The sequence below is a fragment of the Fukomys damarensis genome, unplaced genomic scaffold, assembly GCF_012274545.1.
Source record: "Fukomys damarensis isolate Sample0158 unplaced genomic scaffold, DMR_v1.0_HiC HiC_scaffold_16, whole genome shotgun sequence".
NCBI classification, from domain to species: Eukaryota; Metazoa; Chordata; class Mammalia; order Rodentia; family Bathyergidae; genus Fukomys; species Fukomys damarensis.
In genome coordinates this window covers 106,520,657-106,542,385 of record NW_022900928.1, presented here as the reverse complement: position 1 = coordinate 106,542,385, position 21,729 = coordinate 106,520,657, and the positions used below count along the sequence as shown (strand labels likewise).

The following is a 21,729-nucleotide window of genomic DNA, read 5'->3' as shown; positions in this document are numbered from 1 at the left end:
ATTGCCTTGATTTTCAAATTATGGATAAAATATAGAATTTTTATTGAAAATAACTTATTTATTGGAGTATCATTTGTTTTTCACATGTACTTGACTATCCCTCTTTGTTTGTTTGTTTTTCTTTTGGAGACAGGGTCTTGTTTATGTAATCCAAACTGGCCTTGAACTTGCTAAAGTAGCCCAGGCTGGTTTCAGGCTCATTCCTCCTGTCTCAGCCTCCCAACTGTTGCAATTAAGGGTCAGCCCCACACTCAGCCACCTGTTAGTCTTTTTTGCCTTCTTATTAAATGTCTCATGTATAATTTTCATGTTCATAATTCCAACTTTTAGGGCCCTTGTATGACTAAAATTATTATTCTGTTTATTTTTGTCATGCACAGTGGCTTACCTCACTTGCATGATTAGTTTTCTAGGTCCTGCAGTTCTGTAATTTTAATTCAACTATTTCATCTTGTTGGGTGGGACTGTACATGAGCAAGTGCCCTGAGATCAGCCCAGGTCTTCCCTTTTGCACCCTTCTTTCAACTTCAGCTTCAATTCTGAGATTTTTTTTTATTGTTACTTACTTTTGGCCACTTTGGGAAAAGATTGCTTCCACTTACTTTGAGAGCAGCAGTTTATCTACCCAGTATGTAGTAGCTTTAGAATGGCAGGTTCCCTTACATTAGCTAAACTTCCATAAACATTTCCTTCTTTTGCTGTTGTTTCACCTGTTATTTCTGTGTGAATGACTCCCAAATTATTTTCTCATGTCTGACCATTCTTTGGTGTTTTAAGTGCCTGTTGGATATCTCATCAAATATTGTCCATAACTTAAATTCAGCATTTCCAAATTAGACTCATTTTTCTCAATATCTATTTATTTTTCTTATTATAGTTCCTTTCTGATTCCCCTGTTTTTATCAGAGGTGTTTGTTGTTTGCTCTATGTGTATGTTGGAACGGGGGATACTGGGGATTGAACCCAAGGCCTTATGCACGCTAGGTAAGTGATCTACCACAGGACTACATCCCCACCCCTCTTTGTATTTTACTTGGAGGCACAGTCCAGCTAAGCTGACCAGGCCAGCCTCAAATTTGTGATCTGCTTGCCTTTGCCTCCTGAATAGCTGGGGTTGCAGTTCACTCACCATGCCCAGATGTTTTTGTTGATTTAATAAAATAAATCACAATTTTTTTCTCTTCTTTTGAGATAGGAGTCTTGCTATATAGCTCAGGCTGGCCTTAAGCTAACTGTGTAGCCTAGGCTGGCCTGGAACATTGTGATCCTCCTGCCTCAGCCTCCTGAGTGCTGGGATTACAGATATGCACCATTACAGCCAGCTCAGAACGAATCTAACTTGAGAATTTTATGTAATGCCCTGAGATTATGGGCAAACCTGGAGTCTTAGAATGTCAAATTTGGGATTTATTGCTTTGTTTGTGTTTTGTCAATAATGTCTTAATAATAACAATACCTTCCTTAGTTGTGATTTCACAGATCCCGTTTCTTTTCATTCTTATCTCCTGGGGAAGTGGGCAGATCAGCTGTATCTCTCCTGTCCCAGATGAGGGAAGTTAGATATGAAAAGAAACTAATACAGTCCTGCGAACACAAGAGCTTCCAGGCCCTGTCACTGCCACCAAACTCAGGAATGGGGAACTGGCCTTTCTCTCCCTGGTGCCCTGCTCCTCAGCACCAGGTCTGAAATGGTACCACTATGGATCTTAGCAGAGGCCTGCTAATTCAGCCTTCTGAGAAACTGAGTCAAAACAATCACAAGTTCGGTCCCAGCCTGGGCAATTTAGTGAGTCCTTATCTCAAAATAAAAAATAGAAAATGGCTAGGGATATAGCTCAGTGCAAAGGCCCTGGGTTTAATTTTCAGTACTGGGGAAAAAATAGGAAGCATTTTGGAGAATTAAGTTCATGTCAGAGGTCGGAGGAACTGTGCCAAGCTACAAACTGCTTGTTACTAGTCTGCGATGAGGGTTAACCATGAATATTATGAATATGCCTTAGAAACTTTTACAGTTGTGTCACATGCCTCCCTATCCAGTGCGTCTAAATTTGAGAGGCCCTCATATATTCCATCTTCCCTGCAGTAATAATCTTTTCAAGTAACGATTTTGACAGGTGATTATCCAAGGTTTAACTTTCCTGTAAGACCTGTCTTTGCTTCTCTCTTTCCTGTTTTATAAATAGTACTTCCGTTCTCTTAGTTATGCAGACTCAGAGCTGTTGAGTCATTACTTTCTTATCCTTTATATTCAGTTGCCAAATTGAATTAATTCATTTATGATACTGGCCTTTTTATGTATTGTTTTTTGCATTCTCTCTGTGACTTCTTGTAGATATGCCCTTATTTTTCCAGGGTTAGTTGTTTACTCTGAAATCTCTGTCCTTACCCTGAGCAGGCTCCTACTTGGAAGCATACGTTGTACTTTAAATTACTTTTGTGTTGCGGGTGTAGAGCAGTTGTCAAATGTTTAATGTACAGGGTTTGAATCTCCACATTGCCAAATAATGAAGATAAGGAATTCATTTGTCTGAAATGAGATTCATTTTTTGCTCTAGATTGGCTCTTTCTCTGGTTCCTTATTTTATGAGTTTTTACTACTGTCCTTCCTTTGTTTTCATTAATGGAAACTGCTGGGTAATTATTATCCCTTTGCATCTTCCTTCTCCAGTTGACAAAGTGTGTCTTTACCTCCTTGGGCCCTAGCTTATGTGATTTTATTCTTCTTTTTTTTTTATGGTACCAGGGATTGAACCCAGGACCTTATGCTTGCCAGGCAGGTGTTATGTTGCTGAGCTAAATCCCCAGCCCTATTCTATTCTTGTTAGAGTCCCCTTTTTTCTTCATCTTCAACTTTTTTTTTCCTTTTTTTACATGGGATGGAACTCGGAATCTTGCACTTGTGAAGAAGATGGTGGAACCACAGCTAAATCCCCAGCCCTTTTGTTTTGTTTTGAGATAGGGTCTTGCTTTGTAGTTTAGGCTGGTCCTGAACTCTGTGTAGCCCAGACTGGCTTCAAACTTGCGATCCTCCTGCCTGCCTCAGCCTCCTGAATGCTAGCATTACAGGTGTGCACTACCATGTCTGACTCTTATCTTCAACTTCTACCATTTCTTCAAGAGTTATTTCTGTTGTCATCCCCTTTCCAGGGCCTTCAATCCAAGTCTTTCTAGTGAACTGAGTAGCTCTGTATCCGTAAGTCGCGTGGACTTTCTGCTGCCTGTCTCTTATTAAAGACATTTAGAGCCCTATTGGCCTCACACAACTCCCAAGTATAGACCTATTATGAAACTTTGGCTAGCAACACAAGATAAAGATTCATGGGATGGGGCATCTCACAGGGAGATTCTAGTTCAGCAGATCTGGTATAGGTCCTGGAAATCTGAAACTTAAAATACTCTTAGATTTTTCTGGTGTGTGTTCAGATACTTCAAGTATTGGTCTGTGTGTCCCACTGCTTTAGTTATTCATTCTAGATTCTTTCAAGTTATTTAATTTTGGAATGTGTTTTTCTTATATAAATTTTGCTGCAAACTGTTTGAAACTTTGTTCTCTGTTCTTTAGTGCTCAGTGTAATGTTGAATGTTGAATAAGGGAAGATTGAAGTAAGATCCTTCAGTTTGTCTGTAGTAAAACTATAGAAGTTATGTTTGTACAAGAGATTATATAAATTTATAGAGTAGCCAGTTATAGGCTATTTTGAAAGGAAGAGGAATAACACCTCTTAAGAGGACAAAAGTAATGATTTCTAAAAGAAGGTTAGGGGGCCAGGGATTTAGCTCGGTGGTTCCACCCACCGCCCGCCTGCCTTGCGAGCATAAGAACCCGAGTTCAATCCCTGGTACCAAAAAAAAAACCTTAAGATTATGTGTGATTTACTTACAATAGAAGAGAAAGGAAATAACACAGGTTAGTAGTAGTGCTTTATAACTAAAAACAGAAAATGAGATCACATTTGTTCATAGAACTGTGTTGTTTTTGTTTTGGTACCGGGGATCGAATTCTGGTCCTTGGGCTTGCGAGGCAGGTGGTGGAACCTCTGAGCTAAATCTCTGGCCTGAACAGTGAATATTTTGCTCGGCATGGTGGCGCATGCCTGTGATCCCAGCACTGGGGAAACTGAGGCTGGAGGAGTGCTGGGAATTCAAGGCCAGCCTGAACTACATGGTGAGACCCTGTCTCCAAAAAAAGAGAGAGAGAGAGAGAGAGAGAGAGAGAACTGTGAAGACTTTAATCTTTCTGGTGATACACAATGCTGTTAGCCATAGCTGTTTTCTGTTGAGCCTAGAATCAGATGAACACTTACCATCACTAATTAATCATGTTAGCACAGGATGGGAAAACCTGGACTTAATCCCTGCTCTCTGAAAAGCTGTCTAGCATACAGCTAGAGTTATCACTGGAAAATTAGTGTGAGCTCTACAGTACAATCAAGATCCTTAAAGTATTTAGCAAGAAAAGGATAGTTAAATCACAGCATGTGTAAAGGGCCATTTTGAGGAATTGTAGTGTTGGTGTTCACTGTTGTGTTTCTGCAGTGACCTTTTATGACTTTATGGTGTGTGTTTCCTCAGAACTGCCATTTATCTCCTCATACTTTTTAGTAAATAGAGAAATTATTTTCTGCAAGTTCCTACTCACTTAAGATTTAGACATAGCATGAATCTTTTTTTTCTCTGCTGTTTAAAAAAATGTTCTTAGATGCCAGAAACATTTTAAACCTGTGCACCCTCATTCACATTTTCCCTTTCTAAGATGGGCGTGACATGTAAACAGTTTTTCACTTCTTTCCCTGCATTTTCCAGGTCTGACGATGACGATGTGGAGAGCAGGAGCTCCAGGGTGACCCAACTTTGCACTTACTTTCAGCAGAAGTACAAGCACCTCTGCCGCCTGGCGCGGGAGGAGTCACGGCAGAAGCGATGCAGGCTGGCTCTGAGGAAGGCGCTGCTGCAGGCAGCCAGCCGGGAGCCGGAGAGCGCCGGCCAGCTGCTGCAGGAGCTGCAGAGAGAGGCATGCGGCCAGGCCAGGTGAGGCACAGAGCCCCCAATTGGAGGAGCGCTGCTCTGTGCTCTGTCATGCATTTTGAAGCCGGGTCTTCCCATGCCTTGAAACACCCTTGAGTCCAGTCTGTACTTGATCTCTCAGTCCTCCTACCTCAGTCAGCCTTCCCTACCGGCCTGTGTGCTGTGCACTTGGGTTTTCTGTATGGAGAGATTAGTTATAGCACGTTGTGAGATGGACATTTCATCCCCATGTATTTGAGCATTATATTTTAGTTTTGTTGGTCAGAAAAGGCAGTGTAGGGCCAGGAGGCTGCCTGGCAAGCACTAGGTCCTGAGTTCTATCCCCAGTAGGAAAGGGAGGGAGGGGGGGGTACTGTACAGGTAGCAATATAAGCTGATGGTAAAACAAAAACATCACTGAATTTTCAGTGGAGTTTGATTAGAATTTATTCATTTGAGAACTTTGTCTTTACCTCTTTTAAAAATTAATTTATTGGAACACTTTTGAAATACATAAGGATCACATTTATCATGGGGAATTTGTACCTGTATATATCTTAACTCTTTTTATACCATTCCTCTCTTTTCCCTTTAATCTCTCTTCCCCTCTTCCTTTGCAAGAGGATGTTTCTATTGTTTTCCTTCTATTTTTAATTTTTGTATACCTGTTCCCTCCCCGTCCCTTGTTCCCCTTCCCATTTGAACATTTTCTTTCTACTTTCCAGTATCTATCCATTTTGATCCTTTTTACCCTTTGGATTTCTCATGCAAGAAAAACAATGATATTTAAACATGTATGTTCAGTTTATTTCACTTATGAGTATGGTCTCAAGGTACATTTATTTACCTAGAAATGTCTCAAGTCTATCCTTTATGGCAAAGTAGTACTCCATTGCATTAAACAAAATCTTTATCCTAGGGCTGGGGATTTAGCTTAGCGGTACTGCCGCCTGCCTTGCACACACAAGGTCCTGAATTAAATCCCTGGTACCAAAAAAATAAAAAATCTTTACCCATTCAATACTTGATGGGCATTTGGGCTATTTCCAAGATTTAGGTATTACAAACTGCTGCTATAAGTATGCATGTGCATGTATTGCTATGCTATGATGCTTTTAATTCTTTGGGGAAGATAGCTAGAAAGGTACTAGCTGAGTCAAATGGAACCTCAAGTTTTTTGAGGCATCTCCATATTGATTTCCATGCTAGTTAAACCAGTTTTCACTCGCACCAACAGTAGAAAAGGGTTCCTTTTTTTCCCACAGCCTTACCAACATTTGTTATTGGTTGATTTCTTGATGATGGCTATTCATTCTGGAGTGATATGGAATCTGTGTTTTAATTTGCATTTCTCAAATGACCAGTGATGTGGAACATTTTTTTCTACATTTATTTGCTCTTTATACTTATTCATGTGAGGATAGTCTGTTCATTTCAGATGCCCATTTTTGAATTGAGTTTTTATATTTGGGGGATCTGGTTCTTCTAAGTTCTTTATATATTCTAGATATTAGTCCTTTGTCTGAGGAATACCCGGTAAAATTTTTTCCCATTCTGTGAGTTATCTCTTAACTATGCTGGTGGTTTCTTTTGCTGTATAAAAGCTTTTTAATATAATGCTGTATCATTTGTTGATTCATGATTATTTCCTGTGTGATCAGGGTTTTGTTCATAAAGTCTTTGCCTATGCCCATGTTTTCAAGACTTTTGCTATTCTGTCTTCTAGCAGATTGTTACTGTTTTTTGTTTTGTTTTGTTTTGTTTTTGTTTTTCTTCTTCTCAGCACTGGGGATCAAACTCATGACCTTTCACTTGCCAGGCAGGTGCTGGCACCACTGAACTAAATCCCTGGCAATGTTTTGTTTTTTGAGATGGGATCTCCCTGTGTAGTTCAGGTTGGCCTTGAACTCACTGTGTAGCCTAGGCTGGCCTTAAACTCAGCAGTCATCCTGCTTAGCCTCCCAAGTGCTGGGGTTACAGGTGTATCCCACCACACCAGTTGATATTTTCATATTTAGGTCTTTGATCTTTTTGGTCTTTTGAGACAGAGTCTCACTGTGTAGTTCAGTTTGGTCTTGAACCCACTATGTAGCCCAGGCTGGCCTTGAACTCAGGGAGATCTTTCTGCCTCAGCCTCCTGAGTGCTGGGATTACAGATGTGCACCACCAGACCTGGCTTGATCTATTTCAATTTTAGTTTAGTGCATGGTCAGAGATACAGGTCTAGTTTTAGTCTTCAGCATATGGAAAGCCTGTTCTTCTAGCACAGTTTATTGAAGAGGCTATCTTCTTGTGAAAGTGTTTGGCCTCCTTGTTGAAACAAGGAAGCTGATTGTGATTGGAGTTGTTTCTGCATCTTCTATTCTGTTCCATTTATCCTTGGGTCATTTTTTTCCCCTAGTACCATTCTGTTCTTATTACTGCATTTTTGTGGTATAATTTCAAGTCAGGGATTGTGATGCCCCCTGCCTTGCCTTCATTGCCCAGAATTGCTTCTCTGTTCTGCATCTCTTCTGGTTCCATATGCATTTTAGTATTGTTTTCTCTAATCCTGTGAGGAATGCTATTGGTATTTTGATTGGGCTTGCATTAAATCTGTATAACAGTTTGGGAAGTATGACCATTCTGACTATTGATTCTTCCTACCCAAGAACACGGGATATCTTTCCATTTTCTGCTATCATCTTCCATCTTCTTTTTCAGAGTTATAGTTTTCAGTGTAAAGGGTACTTTACTTCGTTAGATTGATTCCTAAATATTTCATTTTTCTTGATGCTGTGAAAAGTGCTGTCTCCCTAATTTCTCTTTTAGTGAGTTTGTTATTTGTGTATAGGAATGCTATTGACTTTTGACTGTTGACTTGTATCCTACTGTGCTAATGAATGTGGTTATTAATTCTAGGAGTCTTTTGTTGGAGTTGTGGGGGGGTATTTTATGTAGCATATCATGTCATCCACAATTATAATTTACCTTCTTCCTTTCCTATCCATATTCCTTTTATTTCTTTCTCTTGTCCAGCTGCTCTGGCTAATGTTTCCATAACTATACTGAATAGGAGCAGTGATAGTGGCTATCTTTGTCTTGTTCCTGATTTCAGAGTGAAAGCTTTTAGTTTTTGATCATTTACTATGATGTTGGCTGTTGGTTTGTCCTTCAATCTTTTTAATTAATTAACTAATTAATTAATTTTGGTACCAGGGATCAAACTGGGGATCTTGTTCTTACGAGACAGTTAGTGTAACCACTGAGCTAAATCCCTGGCCCTGCTAGTATCTTATATTGAGGAGTTTTGTGTCAGTGTTCATTAGGAAGATTGGCCTGTAGTTCTATTTTTTAGTCAGATCCTTCTCCAGTTTTCGTATCAGGGTAATGCTTTCTTCCAGGAATGACTTAGGGAATGTTGCTTCATTTTCAATTTCATTATAGAATGTGAGGAATAGTGGCATTAGTGAAATTGTATCTCTAACTTTCTTGTAGAATTCAGCAACAAATCCATCAGGACCTAAGTTTTTCTTTGTTGGTAGTTCTTTAATTCAATTTCATTGCTGATATTGGGTTTTGTTTTGAGGCAAGGTCTCCCTTCCTTCGTAGTTCAGGCTGGCCCTGAACTTGCTGTGTAGCCCAGGCTGGCCTCAAACTCACAACGATCCTCCTGCCTCAACCTCCAGAGTGCTGAGATTACAGGTGTATGCCACCACACCCGGCTCCTGATACTGGGTTATTTAGAATTTTAAAATCTTCTTGATTTAGCTTTGTAATTCATATGCATCTAGGAATCTGTCCTCCTGTTTTCCATCTTATTAGGGTATGGGTGATCTGGATTTCTGGAGGACCCGTTGTGATTTATCCCTTTTCATTCCTAGTTGCATTGATTTGAGTCTTCTCTTTTTTTAAAAATAAGATTGGCAAGGGTTTGTCATTTTATTTAACTTTTCAAAGAACCAACTTTTAAATTCATTAATTTTTTTTTTTCCTAGTACCAGGGATCTAACTCAAGACCTTGTACCTACCATGCAAGCACAGCACCACTGAGCTCTATCTGTGGCCCAAATCATTGATTCTTTGTATTGTTTCCTTGGTCTTTATTGCATTAATTTCTGCTCTAATCATTATAATTTCCTTTCTTATAAGACTTTGGATTTAACTTGCTCATCTTTTTCTAGAACCTTGAAGTTCAAGAGTAGGTTATTTATTTGCTCTTGCTCTGTTTTTCTGATTGGGAATTCACCACTATACATTTCCCTCGTAGGACTGCTTTCATTAGTCCCGTAAGTACTGATACATTGTACTGGCATTATTATTTAATTATAGAAACTGTTGAATTTCTTCTTTACTTTCATCTGTGACCCATTGGTTGTTCAGGAGGGAGTGATTTAATTTTCATATTTATGTATTTTTTGTGGTTTCTTTTCCCTTTGATTTTGAATTTGCATTTCACTATGGTCTATAATATGCATGGGATAATTTCAGTTCCTTTGCATTTATTTAAGTATTTTCTATGAGGTAGTGTGTGGTCTCTTTTGCAAAAAGTCTTGTGTGCAGAGAAGAATGTATTCTATTGTGGGGTGGAACACTATATACATCTACTTAAGTCCTTTTGCTCAAAGGTATCTCTGATATTTGTTTCTTGGTATTTTTTTTCTTTATCTAGTTGATCTATTTGTGACAGTGGGGTATTGTGGTTCCCATCATGAGTGTATTAATGCTTATCTGACTTTTATATCCATTAGTGTTTGTTTTATATAGTTGTGTGAATTGGCATTTGGTGCATATATATTTATGATTGTTGTCTTTTTCTCTTCTGTTGTTCCCTTAATAATTATGTGGGAACCTTCTTTGTCTCTTTTGACCAGTCTTAGCTTGACTTCCTTTACCTGTAAATAGAATATACAATATACTCCTACCTTTTTTTGGGCTCCTGTCACCTGGAGTATTGTTTTGCATCCTTTGACTTTCAGTCTGTGAGTTTCTTTTTGAGTTTAATCTGTTTCTTGCATGCAGTGTTTTGTTGGATCTTGTTTCTTGATCCATTCTGCCAATCTGTTTCTTTTGATTGGTGAATTGAGACCATTTACATTGATGATTATAATGTATTGAGTTATCCTTGTCATATTACTTTCCTGTTGTTAGTTCTCTTGTTTCCCCCTTAATTGCTTGCCTTGCCTAGAGGATTCATTCTGTTGGGATTCTTGGAATTGTTGTCTTTTTCTAGAATATCTTTCAGATCTTTTTGGAGTTCTGGTTTGGTGATCATGCATTTCTTCAGGTGTTCTTTATCATGGAAGTATCTTATTTCTCCATCAATTTTGAAAGATAACTTAGTGGGGTACATAAATTCTGATCGGAACTTGTTTTCTTTTAGGGCTTAATATACTTCACTCCATGTTCTTCTTTACTTAAGGGTTTGTGTTGAGAAGTCTGCTGTATTCTGATGGATTTTCCTTTATAGGTGATTTGTTTTCTCTTAACAGCTTTTTTTTTGGTACTGGGGATCAAACTCTGGTCCTTGTGCTTGTGAAGCAGATGGGGGAACCACTGAGCTAAATCCCCGGCCCTGCAGTTTTTAATATTTTGTTTTTTGTGTTGAATTTCTGGAATCTTGATTATCATTATATGCATGTTCAATATGCCTTACTTATCTGTATGTCAAATTCTTTTTCTATGCTTGGGAAGTTTCCTGCTAGTCTGTGATCAGATTGTTTGTTTGTTTGTTTGTTTGAAGACAAGGTCTCATGTAGTTTAGGCTGGTTTTGAACTCACTGTGTAGCTCAGGCTGGTGATCCTCCTGCCTCAGGAATGCTAGGATTAGAGGTGTGTGCCACCACGCCTAGGTCCCTTGCTATTTTTAAGATATCTTCCATTTGACATGGTTAACTGCAAACTGTCTTCTAGTTCTGATAGTCTACCTCACAGTTGATTCTCCTGCATATATTTTCAGTAGAAATTTTAACCTCCTGTAGTAGGATATCTGTTAGAAGAATCTATTTCATGGAATTTATTTCTTTCCTATATTGGGCATTCATGGTTTCTATTACTTTTCTAAGATCCTCTATTTTTTTTAAAAAATCTGTATTCTAGATTCACTAACGATGTGCTTCATTATGGTCATCATCTCTGTAGTTAGGATTAGGGTTAGGGTTATTTAATGTATATTAGATGAGACTTCCAACATGCTCAACTGGTGCTGTTAAGAAGGTTCTGGCCACCAGAGGGCACAAGAACTGCAACCCTGTGGTGTCCTAGCTCCTGCTAAAAGCATGGTCAGAATGCCTGCAGCATCACAGCACTGGGGAACCTGATAGAAACCTGAGACCTTAGACCAGAACTCATGGCTTGCTGAATCAGTCTAATTTTCATTTTCTGTAAAGATCATGAATTACCTGAATAAAATTTTCATGCTAGGAAGGAATTTCTGAGTACAGGAACGAGGTGCCTTTTTTTTCTCAAATCTGTGCTGTTGATGAAGAAATGATTGGCATTGAATGTGTGAAAATCTGTTCTCTTTGTTCAAACATTGCACTCAATTTGATACAAGTTATAAAATAATGATCTTTGTTGGGTGTGGTGGCACACATCTGTGACCCCAGCACTTGGGAGGCTGATCCAAGAGGATCTCCATGAATTTGAGGCCAGCCAGGACTACTTAGTGAATTCAAGACCAGCCTGAACTGCATAATGAGACCCTGTCTTCAAAGAGTCTAGTATTTTATAATCTTTTCAAAGGTGTAAGTCTGTACAGTTAGTTAGGGACAATTAGGTATTTCTGTGGAAAATGTATATCATATACATATATTTTATGTTTTAGTGGTGCTGAGTATTGAACCTAGGGTCCCACAAATGCTACCTAAGTGCTCTACTACTGAGCTATACCCCAGTTCTATGATTTTTAACTAATTGTTTTCAGAACATCTCCCAGTGCGATATAAAAAAAGTATGTGTCGCCCGATAACAAAACAGTAAGACCTGATGTGTTCCCTTACTCTTTTCAGTTGATTTGATGTATTGTGATTGTTACTCATGATTACTAAAACATTTGTATTGTGTCACTGATGATTATTGTGTCATTGATAGTTTCTTTTTAATAGTATATATTTGTGATACATAATATTACATTCCTTTTGGGGAATTGGGACATATACATATTGTGCCACTTATTATTGTAATTTTTATCTTTGGTTAAGAACAATTAGTTGTTACTCACATGATGTCCTACATCTGCTGTTGTTCATTTCTTTTGCTTTTGCTTTTGCTTTTGCTTTTGCTTTTGCTTTTGCTTTTGCTTTTGCTTTTGCTTTCGCTTTCTCTTTCTCTTTCTCTTTCTCTTTCTCTCTCTCTCTCTCTCTCTCTCTCTCTCTCTCTCTCTCTCTCTCTCTTTCTCTTTCTCTTTCTCTTTCTCTTTCTCTTTCTCTTTCTCTTTCTCTTTCGGTACTGGGGTTCAAACTCAGATCCTTGCGCTTGCTGTGCAGGCGACGGAACATCTGAGCTAAATCCCTGGCCCTGCTGTTGTTCATTTAAAAGTAACTGGTCTACAAAAGACATTCAAAGAAATAATTTAGAAATTAAACTTCAATATCTACTTTCTAATATATATTATTTAAAATGTAGTTTATATACAAGCTGAATAATGTTAAGATATTCTTTCTTAATCTAATAGCCTTTTCATATTTGGTAAGTAGAATAAACCACTGAACTAGCTTCATTTTAATCTAAAACTAAGTATCTGACAGCTCCCAGCCTACAGTGACTGTTGTTTGTGTGTTGTCATTTGTACAGAAACATACTTGTTTACTGGGATACTGTAGAACATGGAAAAGGAGCCCTTCAGTAGATATTTTTCATAGTAAAAAAAATCTCAGAAAGTTTTAATAATTCCTTTTGTTGGGATTATTTGGATAATGTTTCTAACACCATAATAAGCATTTTAACCTTAATTTATCCATGGATATTGAACTGACTTTGGATTTATTTTGAGAGAGTCATAAACTGGAACATAAAGTGATTTTAAAAAATGAAACCAATAATTTCTTTGGAAGTCTAGAAAGAAAATGAGCAACATGTTGCACATTAAGCTTGGTAGACAGCTAAGTAAATTATTAAAATGTTCAATGAAGATTATCCTTCTCTTTATATCTAGATCAAGGGAATTGGGCTTAGCTGCCAAAATAATAAGCTTGATTTATTTAAAGCTATCTTTTTTGTTTGTTTGTTTTTTTTGGTACTAGGTATTGAACTCAGGTCCTTGCAGGCGGCAGAACCACTGAGCTAAATCCCCAGCCACTCAAGCTATCTTTTTTTTACTTAACTAATGTGAGTGCTCACTTTTTAGGGGCAGTATGTTAGCTATTAGCAATAGTTTTGATTCTGTCATGATCCACTTCTCCAGGCTTGGGATCCTGACAAACCTTGCAGAACTCTTAATTAAAGCAAACTCTATGGCAGCATGTAATTATTTTTTAATGTTTTAAGAAAGTAATGATTATAGTAGAAGTATTCTTTTATTTAGATTTTATGTAAATTAATATTCTGTGTGGCCTGATCTAATTAATATAAATCATTCCATTGAAACTGTTAGAATGATACTAGAAACAACCATCTTTTTTGTGACAGATCTGTGACTTGCATCACAATTTTTTTTTCTTTACACAGACATATATAAAGGCCTGATAGTTTGGCCTATTAAGGTGATGCTTTATAAAACTATTATTACTTTTGAAACCATGTGAATGCATTATCTATTCATGAAATTTTAAAATAAATTAAAATATTTAAATGTTAATGGAACAAAGTTTAAAAATACAGTATGTCTAGCTAGCCATAGTGGCACCCTGTAATCTCAATACTGAGGCAGAAGGATCGTTGTAAGTTCGAGGCCGGCCTGGGCTCCACAGTTAGTTCATGGCTATTCTGGACTACATAGCAAGACCATGTCTCAAAAAACCAAACAGAAAAGAAAAAGGGGATAACATGAGCATAGTTTGGAAGATCAGAGCAACTCGACCATTTTTGCATCTTAGTGGCCTCCATTCCAAGTATAAAGTTTTTGCAAGATGTGCCATCCGGCAGTGTAAGGGGTTGGAACCCTACAACGGTAACCACTGTGGCTGACACTGTTGCTCGCTGTGCTTTGTATATCAGTGGTTTGGATGTGTTTATCTCTTCATGCTGTCAGCTGACAGTGCCTTGCTGTCATACAGTGAGGGTAGAGCTGAACTTCATAACCAGGTCTCTCTGATTCTGGGCTTGTTTATCATCATTTTTCTACCTCTCTTTTAAGAAGTGAAAGTCACCAAAATATCACATAGAAAATAACAGGGCTGGGGATTCAGCTCAGTGGTGGCACACCTGCCTCGCAAGCATAAGGTCCTGAGTTTGCTCCCCAGTACCAAAAAAGAGAGAAAGAGATATATTTAAAATCGATTTGGATGTAATTGTTTGCTCTTCATGGCAGTAGCTTAGGGAAATAACACATTGGCTAATTGTAATGCCTGCTCTTTTTTTAACTCATGTTTGTATTGTAATAAGTGGAGGTTTCAGAGTAGCATAGTAATGTTGAAAAACTATTTTGGACTCTGAAAGCATTTTTTTTAAACTGTGTTTTTTCTTTCTTAGCATAAGCCGGACCAAGTTGAAGGAGTCAGAACCCTCCGCTTGCAGTGGAGCCACAAAGGACGAGCAGTGCACAAACACAGCCCTTCCGTTCAGCAGACACTGTTTCCAGCGTATCCTTTGATCAGCGTGGAGAGGGTTTTAGCTCCCACAGGGCTCTGTACCTGTGTGCATGCTTGTGCATGTGTGCATGCGTGCATGCGCTTCCACGAGTGTTTCTGGGGATTGAACACAGGGCTTTGTGATGCTGTACTGCTGGAGGTGACTACTTCATTTCTAAATCAACGAAGGAAATGACTTTAAATCTTAAATGTTTGAAGTAATTTTCATGAAGTCCTCTGAATATTTTTTTTCTTGTTTTTATCATTGTAATCTTTAAAAATTTTTTTTTTTCACATTTCATTCTCATCACATTGAGCTGGGAAAGGAAAGAACTAGGAATGCATAAATCGCACTATTGTCTTGCAGGTTAAACTGGGAGCCGATTTCTAGTTGTCTTTAAGTTTAGGATCTGTTTCTGATTCTAAAAGAGTTCTGAATTACAGCAAAGTAAACAAAATTCAAAAAGCAGATTCTAACAAAAAATTTTGATTATTTTTTAATAGAATTGTGGTTTCACATACTTGAAACTATAAAATTATTGATGAAAAAAATACAAGCATAGTGGTTTTTTTGTTTTGTTTTTTTGCACTGCGGATTGAACTCGGGTCCTTGTGCTTGCATTGTTGTTTTCTGTTTTTTGGTACTGGGGATTGAACTCAGGACCTTGCTCTTGCCAGGCAGGCACAGTGCTGCTGAGCTATATTCCTGGTCCAAAGCATAGTGTTTAAAATCTGGTTTTGGTCTTCTAAGACAGTTACAAGGTTTTACACTGTGCCTTATGTTATAGTATTAAATTGCTTTTTATAGTGACTGCAGTGCTCATTTGAAATAAAGATAACAAGTCAGCATGGTGCCACATACCTATAATCCTAACACTTGGGAGGCTGAGGTAGGAGGATCTCCATGAGTTCAAGGCCAGCCTGAACTACATAGCAAGACCCTTTCTCAAAAAAATCTTTTGAAAGAAAGAAAGCACACAAATGTCACTGGCTAGGGAAGAAGGTACCTTAAGATAATGTTGGGAGCTTCAAGCTCATAATGAAATTTATTACAATACTTTATTTTAATAAATATTTTAAAAATTTATTGTTGGTTTTTTTGTTTTGTTTTTGTTTTTTGTTTTTTCCAGCTTTAATTGAGTTTATTGGTACATTTTAGGGATACAGTACAGTTACATTCATTGTTGGGATCTTGTACCTGTACATGACAAGTCTTGATTCTCATTTTTTCCCCTTACCCCTGCCCTCCCTTCACCCCCTCCTCCCCTCCCCATCTACAAATACTTTATTTCCATCTTTTCATTATCTCACATTTTTTTCTTTTCCCTTATTACCCTTCCCCTACCCATCTCACCTTCCCTACACCTTTCTTCCCATTTCTCAAATGTCAGTAATCTTATTAGGATCTTATGTATTACTACAGTTTATTCACACAAGAGAAACTATTCGGTATTTACACATGTGTGACTTATTTATTTCACTTAGGAGTATATCTTCAATATGTATCCATTTTCCTATGAATGAATCTATTTTCTCGTTCTTTATGGCTGAGTAATACTCCATTTTATAGAAAAACCACATCTTGCTTATCCAATTTCCAACAGGCAAATGGGCTGTTTCCAAGATTTAGCTACTACAAACTGTGCCACTATAAACATGGGTGCGCATACTTCTCTGTGATATGATTCTTTTAGTTCTTTTGGAAAGATACCCAGCAGAGGGATGGCTGGGTCAAATGGAACCTCCAGTCCAAGCTCTTTGAGGTATCTCCATATTGATTTCCTAGTGGTTGCACCAGTCTGCACTCCCACCAACAATGGAGAAGGGTTCCTTTCTCCCCACAACCCCACCAACATTTGTGATTGTGTGATTTCTTGATAGCAGCCATTCTTTGTGGGGTGAGGTGGAATCTCAGTGTTGTTTTCATCTGCATCTCTCGAATGATCAGTGATGTGGAACATTTTCTCATATATTTACTTGCTGCTTTTACTTCTTTGAGAAATGTCTGTTCATTTTGGATGCCCATTTTTGAATCGGGTCTTTATATTTGGGGGGACTGATTGTTTTGAGTTCTTTATATATCCTTGATAATAGTCCTTTGTCTGAGGTACAGCTGGTAAAAATTTTTTCCCACATTGTAGATTGTCTCTTAGTTCTGCTAATGGTTTCTTTTGAAGTACAGAAGCTTTTTAGTAAGATGAGATCCCAGTTGTTGATTCTTTCTGCTAGTTCCCGTGCTACTGAGGATTTGTTCATAAAGTCTTTTCCTATACCAATGTCTTCCAGAGTTCTGCCTAACTTACCTTCCAGCAAGTTTAATGTTTCTGTTTTAATATTTAGATCTTTAATCCATTTGGATTTTAATTTAGTGCATGGCGAAAGATAAGGGTCTAATTTTAATCTGTGGCAGGTTGACATCCAGTTTTTCCAACACCATTTGTTAAAGAGGCTATCTTTCCTCCACTGAGGATGGTCGGCTCCTTTGTCAAAGATGAGGTAGCCGAGTACATCTGGGTTTGTTTTTGTGTCTTCCAGGCTGTTCCACTGATCCTCAGGCCTATTTCTTTGCCAGTGTCATGCTGTTTTTATCATAGTGGCTTTTTAGTATAGTTTCAAATTGGGGATTGTTATACCTGGTACCATGTGTCTGTTGCCTAAAATGGCTTTTGCTATTCTAGGTCTCTTATGGTTCCAAATGCGTTTTTGGATTCTTTTTTCTAGTTCTGTGAAATATAGTGTTGAAATTTCAATTGGCATTGCATTGAATGTATGTAGAAGTTTTGGTAGTATGGCCATTTTCACTATGTTGATTCTTCCTACCCAGGAGCTGGGGATATCTTTCCATTTTTTTATATCCTCTTCCATTTCTTTTTTTCAGAGTGCTGTAGTTTTCAGTGTAGAGATCTTTTGCTTCTTTTGTTAGATTGATTCCTAGATACTTCATTTTTTTGGATGCTATTGTAATTGTTTTGTTTTTGTTTTTGGTACCAGAGATGGAACTGGGGACCTTGCACTTGCAAGGCAGACAACAGCACCACTGAGATAAATCCCCAGCCCAATACTTTAAATATTTATGGCAGTTACTTACTTTTTGCACTCTGATTTTTGCCCTCCTGTTCTTGGAAGTATGTTTTCATAGCTTTTTCAGCAGCAGTTTCTACATAATAAAGGTTTTATAAATACCTATGCAATATAAAGAAAAGACACAAAGATACCTTCTTAATAGAAAATAATTTTTTTCATTGATTGATTGATTGATTGATTGATGTGTTTTGGCTTGATGGAAAACCAAACAGGGGCATGGCACTTGCTAATAAGCACTTGTTCCATCACTGAGCTACACTCTTAACCCAGAAAGTAAATGTTACAAAAATATATATTAGTAGTTAAGGGTGTGAATGCTCCAGAATGTTAATGATGGAAAACTGATGTTCACATTTTAAGTAAGGTTTTTATTTAAATATCTTTTGGGGGCTGGGGATTTAGCTCAGTGGTTCTGCCACCTGCCTGGCAAGCACGAGGACCTGAGTTTGATCCCCAGTACCCCCCGCTAAAATTTTTTTTTTGCAGCCTTAAATATCTTTTTTTTCATAAATTGTGAATTTGAGTTTGGTGTTGGAAATGCAAAATGAAATACTAAACTTTAGACAGATGTTGTTTCGTTTTGTTTGGTACCAGGGATCAAATTTTGGACGTTTCTCTTGCAAGGCAGATGGTAGAACCACTGAGCTAAATCCCCCGCCCAGATATGTGTGTGTGGGGGGGGAGGTTTTTTGTTTGTTTATGTTAGTGAGGATCGAACTTGAGTCCTTGCACTTGGGAGGCAGGCGGCAGAACCGCTGAGCTAAATCCCCAATCCCAGAGCATATTCTTTTTAAAAGTTTGTTACAGTAGAAGTTTTAGGAGTTAATCTTTTAGGAAGTGATTGTGCTTCTCCAGAGATGGGTTCCTAGTAGCCATCAGAGATGCTGTGTCTGAAGCCCACTAGCCAAGGATTCTTTCAGAAGCTTCCTCTGATAGGCAAGACACCAGGCTTATCTGTTAGCATTTTCTCCTGGCATTTTGACTTTTGTAGATGATAAAAATTCATGTTTACTAAACACGAGCAAGGGAAGTAACATGTTATAAAGAGGGTGAGAGATTGAGTAGCATTGCATTATGTTTTAACCCTGACTCACCTCCCAGACATCCTCTCAAACCGCTCCCAGCAGCTCTTTTCCAGCTGCACCGCCAGGTTTGCAGATGGGCAGCAGTGCTCGGTGCCCGTGTTTGACATCACACACCAGACGCCGTTGTGTGAAGAACATGCCAAAAAAATGGTGAGTTAACCCCTAATGGCTGTCTACAGTGAGAAATGCTTTATGACATAGAACAGTGTGCCATTCTGTGTTACAGTTCAGAATTCTAAATTAAGGATACTCATCTATAAATTATTCAAATTTTCCAAAATTTGAAAAGCCCCAAAGCCTCACCTAGTCCGTAAACATTTCAGATACGGAATACTCAGTCTATAGTTACCTAGATGAAATTGTTTTATTTATTATCATTTCCTATTCTGTACTACTTCTGCACACATCATATCTTTATGAGTTGTGCTAAAAAGTACAATGAATGCTGGCATTGAGTATCATCCAACAAGAAAGGCAGCCCAAAAACTTTATGATGCACCCTCATCCACACTATTCACCCTGTCTGGCACTTTGTCACTTCTGGCTCTCCCAAAGTCAAAACGACCATGAATGGTAAACATTGTAAATCAATTCAGGATATCAACAGTCATGACAGTGTAACTAATAAAGACACTCTAGAAAAAGGACCACCAGGACTGCTTCAGAAGGTGGCAAAAATGAACTGGGCATGGTGGCATACACCTGTAGTCCCAGCACTGGGGAGGCTGAGGCAAGAGGATCACCCAAAGTTCAAGGCCTGCTTGAACTACATAGTGAGACCTTAAAACCAAAAGGAAGTGGCAAGAATGATAGCATGAATATGTCTGAAGCAAGGGAGAGTATTTTGAGGAGAAATAATGGCAATATGTCTTTTATTGTAATCTTTTTTTTTTTTTTTTTTTTTTTTTTTTTCAGGTACCAGGGTTCGAACTCTGGTCCTTGGGCTTGCAAAACAGGCAATAGCACCACAGAGCCAAATCCCTGGCCCCTTTTATTGTAATCTTAAAAAAAAAAAATTAAACATTCACTGACATTTTCCCTTTTTTTATTTACTACATTTTTGATCATATACATAGCCCTCATTTTCTCTAGGTTTTTGCTTTCTTACTGTTTTGTGGATGTCATAGATATTTGATAAAATTTTGAACAAATGCCAAATCTTTCTATAATTTTGTTGAACTTAATTATTGCGTTAGTTACTGCTAGTATCATAAACTCTAATTCAGAATAACTTGGAGGAAAGACAAGTTTGAGTTAATTAAATATCTGAATTAATTAATTGTTTATTTGAGCAGCATCGTGTTATGTAGTTCAGGCTGGCTTTCAATGCACTACATACCCAACCTGGCCTTGAACTGAGATCCTCCTGCCTCGGCCTCTCAAGTACTGAGAATATCGGTCTGCAATAACACACCTGGATTGATAGATAGATAGATAGGTTTTTTTGTTTGTTTGTTTGTTTGTTTTTTTTTTGGTACTGGGGATTGAACTTGGGTCCTTGTGCTTGCAAGGCAGGCAGCAGAACCACTGAGCCAAATCCCCAGCTGCAATATATAATTAATTATTTAAAATAAGTTCTTTTGAGTACTCAAGATGAAGCTCAGTGGTAGAATGCTTGCCTAATATGTGTGAGGTCCTGGGTTCATCCTAGCAGTTCAAAAAAACAACAAAAATATTCTCTGATAATTATTCCCATCCATCAGACAGTTACTGACAGTTATTGTGCTGGGTACTGTATGTATCAAAAGGTTGGACAAGCCACTTCCTGCCCTCTGTAAGCACTTTGCAGTTTCCTGGGTAACAGAGTAGGCATTGGGCTTTGTCATTAGCTGACTGTCTAAACGGGGTGATGGCTCAACCTGGATCTCTTCTGTGGGTGTCATTCACTGCTGCTTCAACAGCCCCTGTGCTTTTAATTTCTTGTGAGCCATGTGTTTTGAAAAATTTGAACACTAGAGTGTACATATACGTGTTGCTGAATTTGTGTTCCCATTTTCATTTTAAAATACTTTAGGCATTATTAGCCTATAGAGATTTTGTAGTGGATGAGGAATAATTTCCGTAGGCTTTTTGAATTACTGTTGTAGGTTTGGCTGTTTCCGAGGCCCTTGGTAATGTGGGCCTTGCAGCTCTCAGCCACTGAAGGCTGCCAGCTATTTATTCTGATGTTAACGTTCTGCAATTCCAGCGTAGTTGTTAAAATAGGAGCAACTGTTAAATAGGGAAGCTGTATTGCAGAATCTGTTTTAATAATTTTAGTGAAGCTTAAAAGTTATGTAACAACTATGTGACTGATTTTGAAGAAATTCAAAGCAACTTACTTTCATTTGGGTGGTTAAATATTACTTATGCAAAAAGTAATTGTTACTTAGACAAACTCAGTGAGGCAAACCTAAGTCAGAAAATGATGTATTTTATATAGTGATGTAAAATTTAAAATATAATGTAAATAAATATTAGCTTTATAAAAAAGTATTCATAATATAAATTTTTGAAGATGGTTTTCTCAGCCCAGTGTGGTGATGCATGCCTGTGATTCCCAACTATTTGGGAGGCAGGAGAACTGAAAGTCCCAAGGCATCCTGGGCAACTCTGTGAGACCCGTCTCAAAATTAAAAGAGCCAGAGATGTGTGTAGCTCAGTGTGCGAGTGCTTGCCCAGCATGCACAAAGCCCTGGGTTCAATCCCAAGTAGTATAAACAAAAACAAACCTGAGAGAGAAATGGGGTGGGGTGAATTTTTCTGCTTTAGGTTAAAAATTTCTTAAGAGGGCCAGGGATTTAGCTCAGTAGTGACACGCCTACCTCACAAGCACAAAGTCCTGAGTTCTATCTCTGGTACCAAAAAAA

The 21,729-nt window shown here is 38.1% G+C and overlaps 1 protein-coding gene and 1 long non-coding RNA gene across 2 annotated transcripts in view; one reads left to right on the top strand and one right to left on the bottom strand.

Moving 5' to 3' along the window:
- Nucleotides 1-21,729, top strand: part of Ino80d (INO80 complex subunit D) — a 74,450-nt gene that overhangs the window by 40,001 nt on the left and 12,720 nt on the right. Inside the window, exons 6-8 of the mRNA XM_010616105.2 lie at nucleotides 4,804-5,028; nucleotides 14,614-14,723; nucleotides 18,897-19,030. Of these exons, the coding sequence (XP_010614407.1) occupies nucleotides 4,804-5,028; nucleotides 14,614-14,723; nucleotides 18,897-19,030 (469 nt within the window). The remainder of the gene's footprint in view (nucleotides 1-4,803; nucleotides 5,029-14,613; nucleotides 14,724-18,896; nucleotides 19,031-21,729) is intronic.
- LOC104856621 lies at nucleotides 5,039-18,966 on the bottom strand. The gene is made up of 3 exons (XR_778678.1): nucleotides 18,890-18,966; nucleotides 17,800-17,894; nucleotides 5,039-5,202 (listed from the first exon to the last, which is right to left on the bottom strand). It is a non-coding gene; the product is annotated as an uncharacterized LOC104856621 (long non-coding RNA).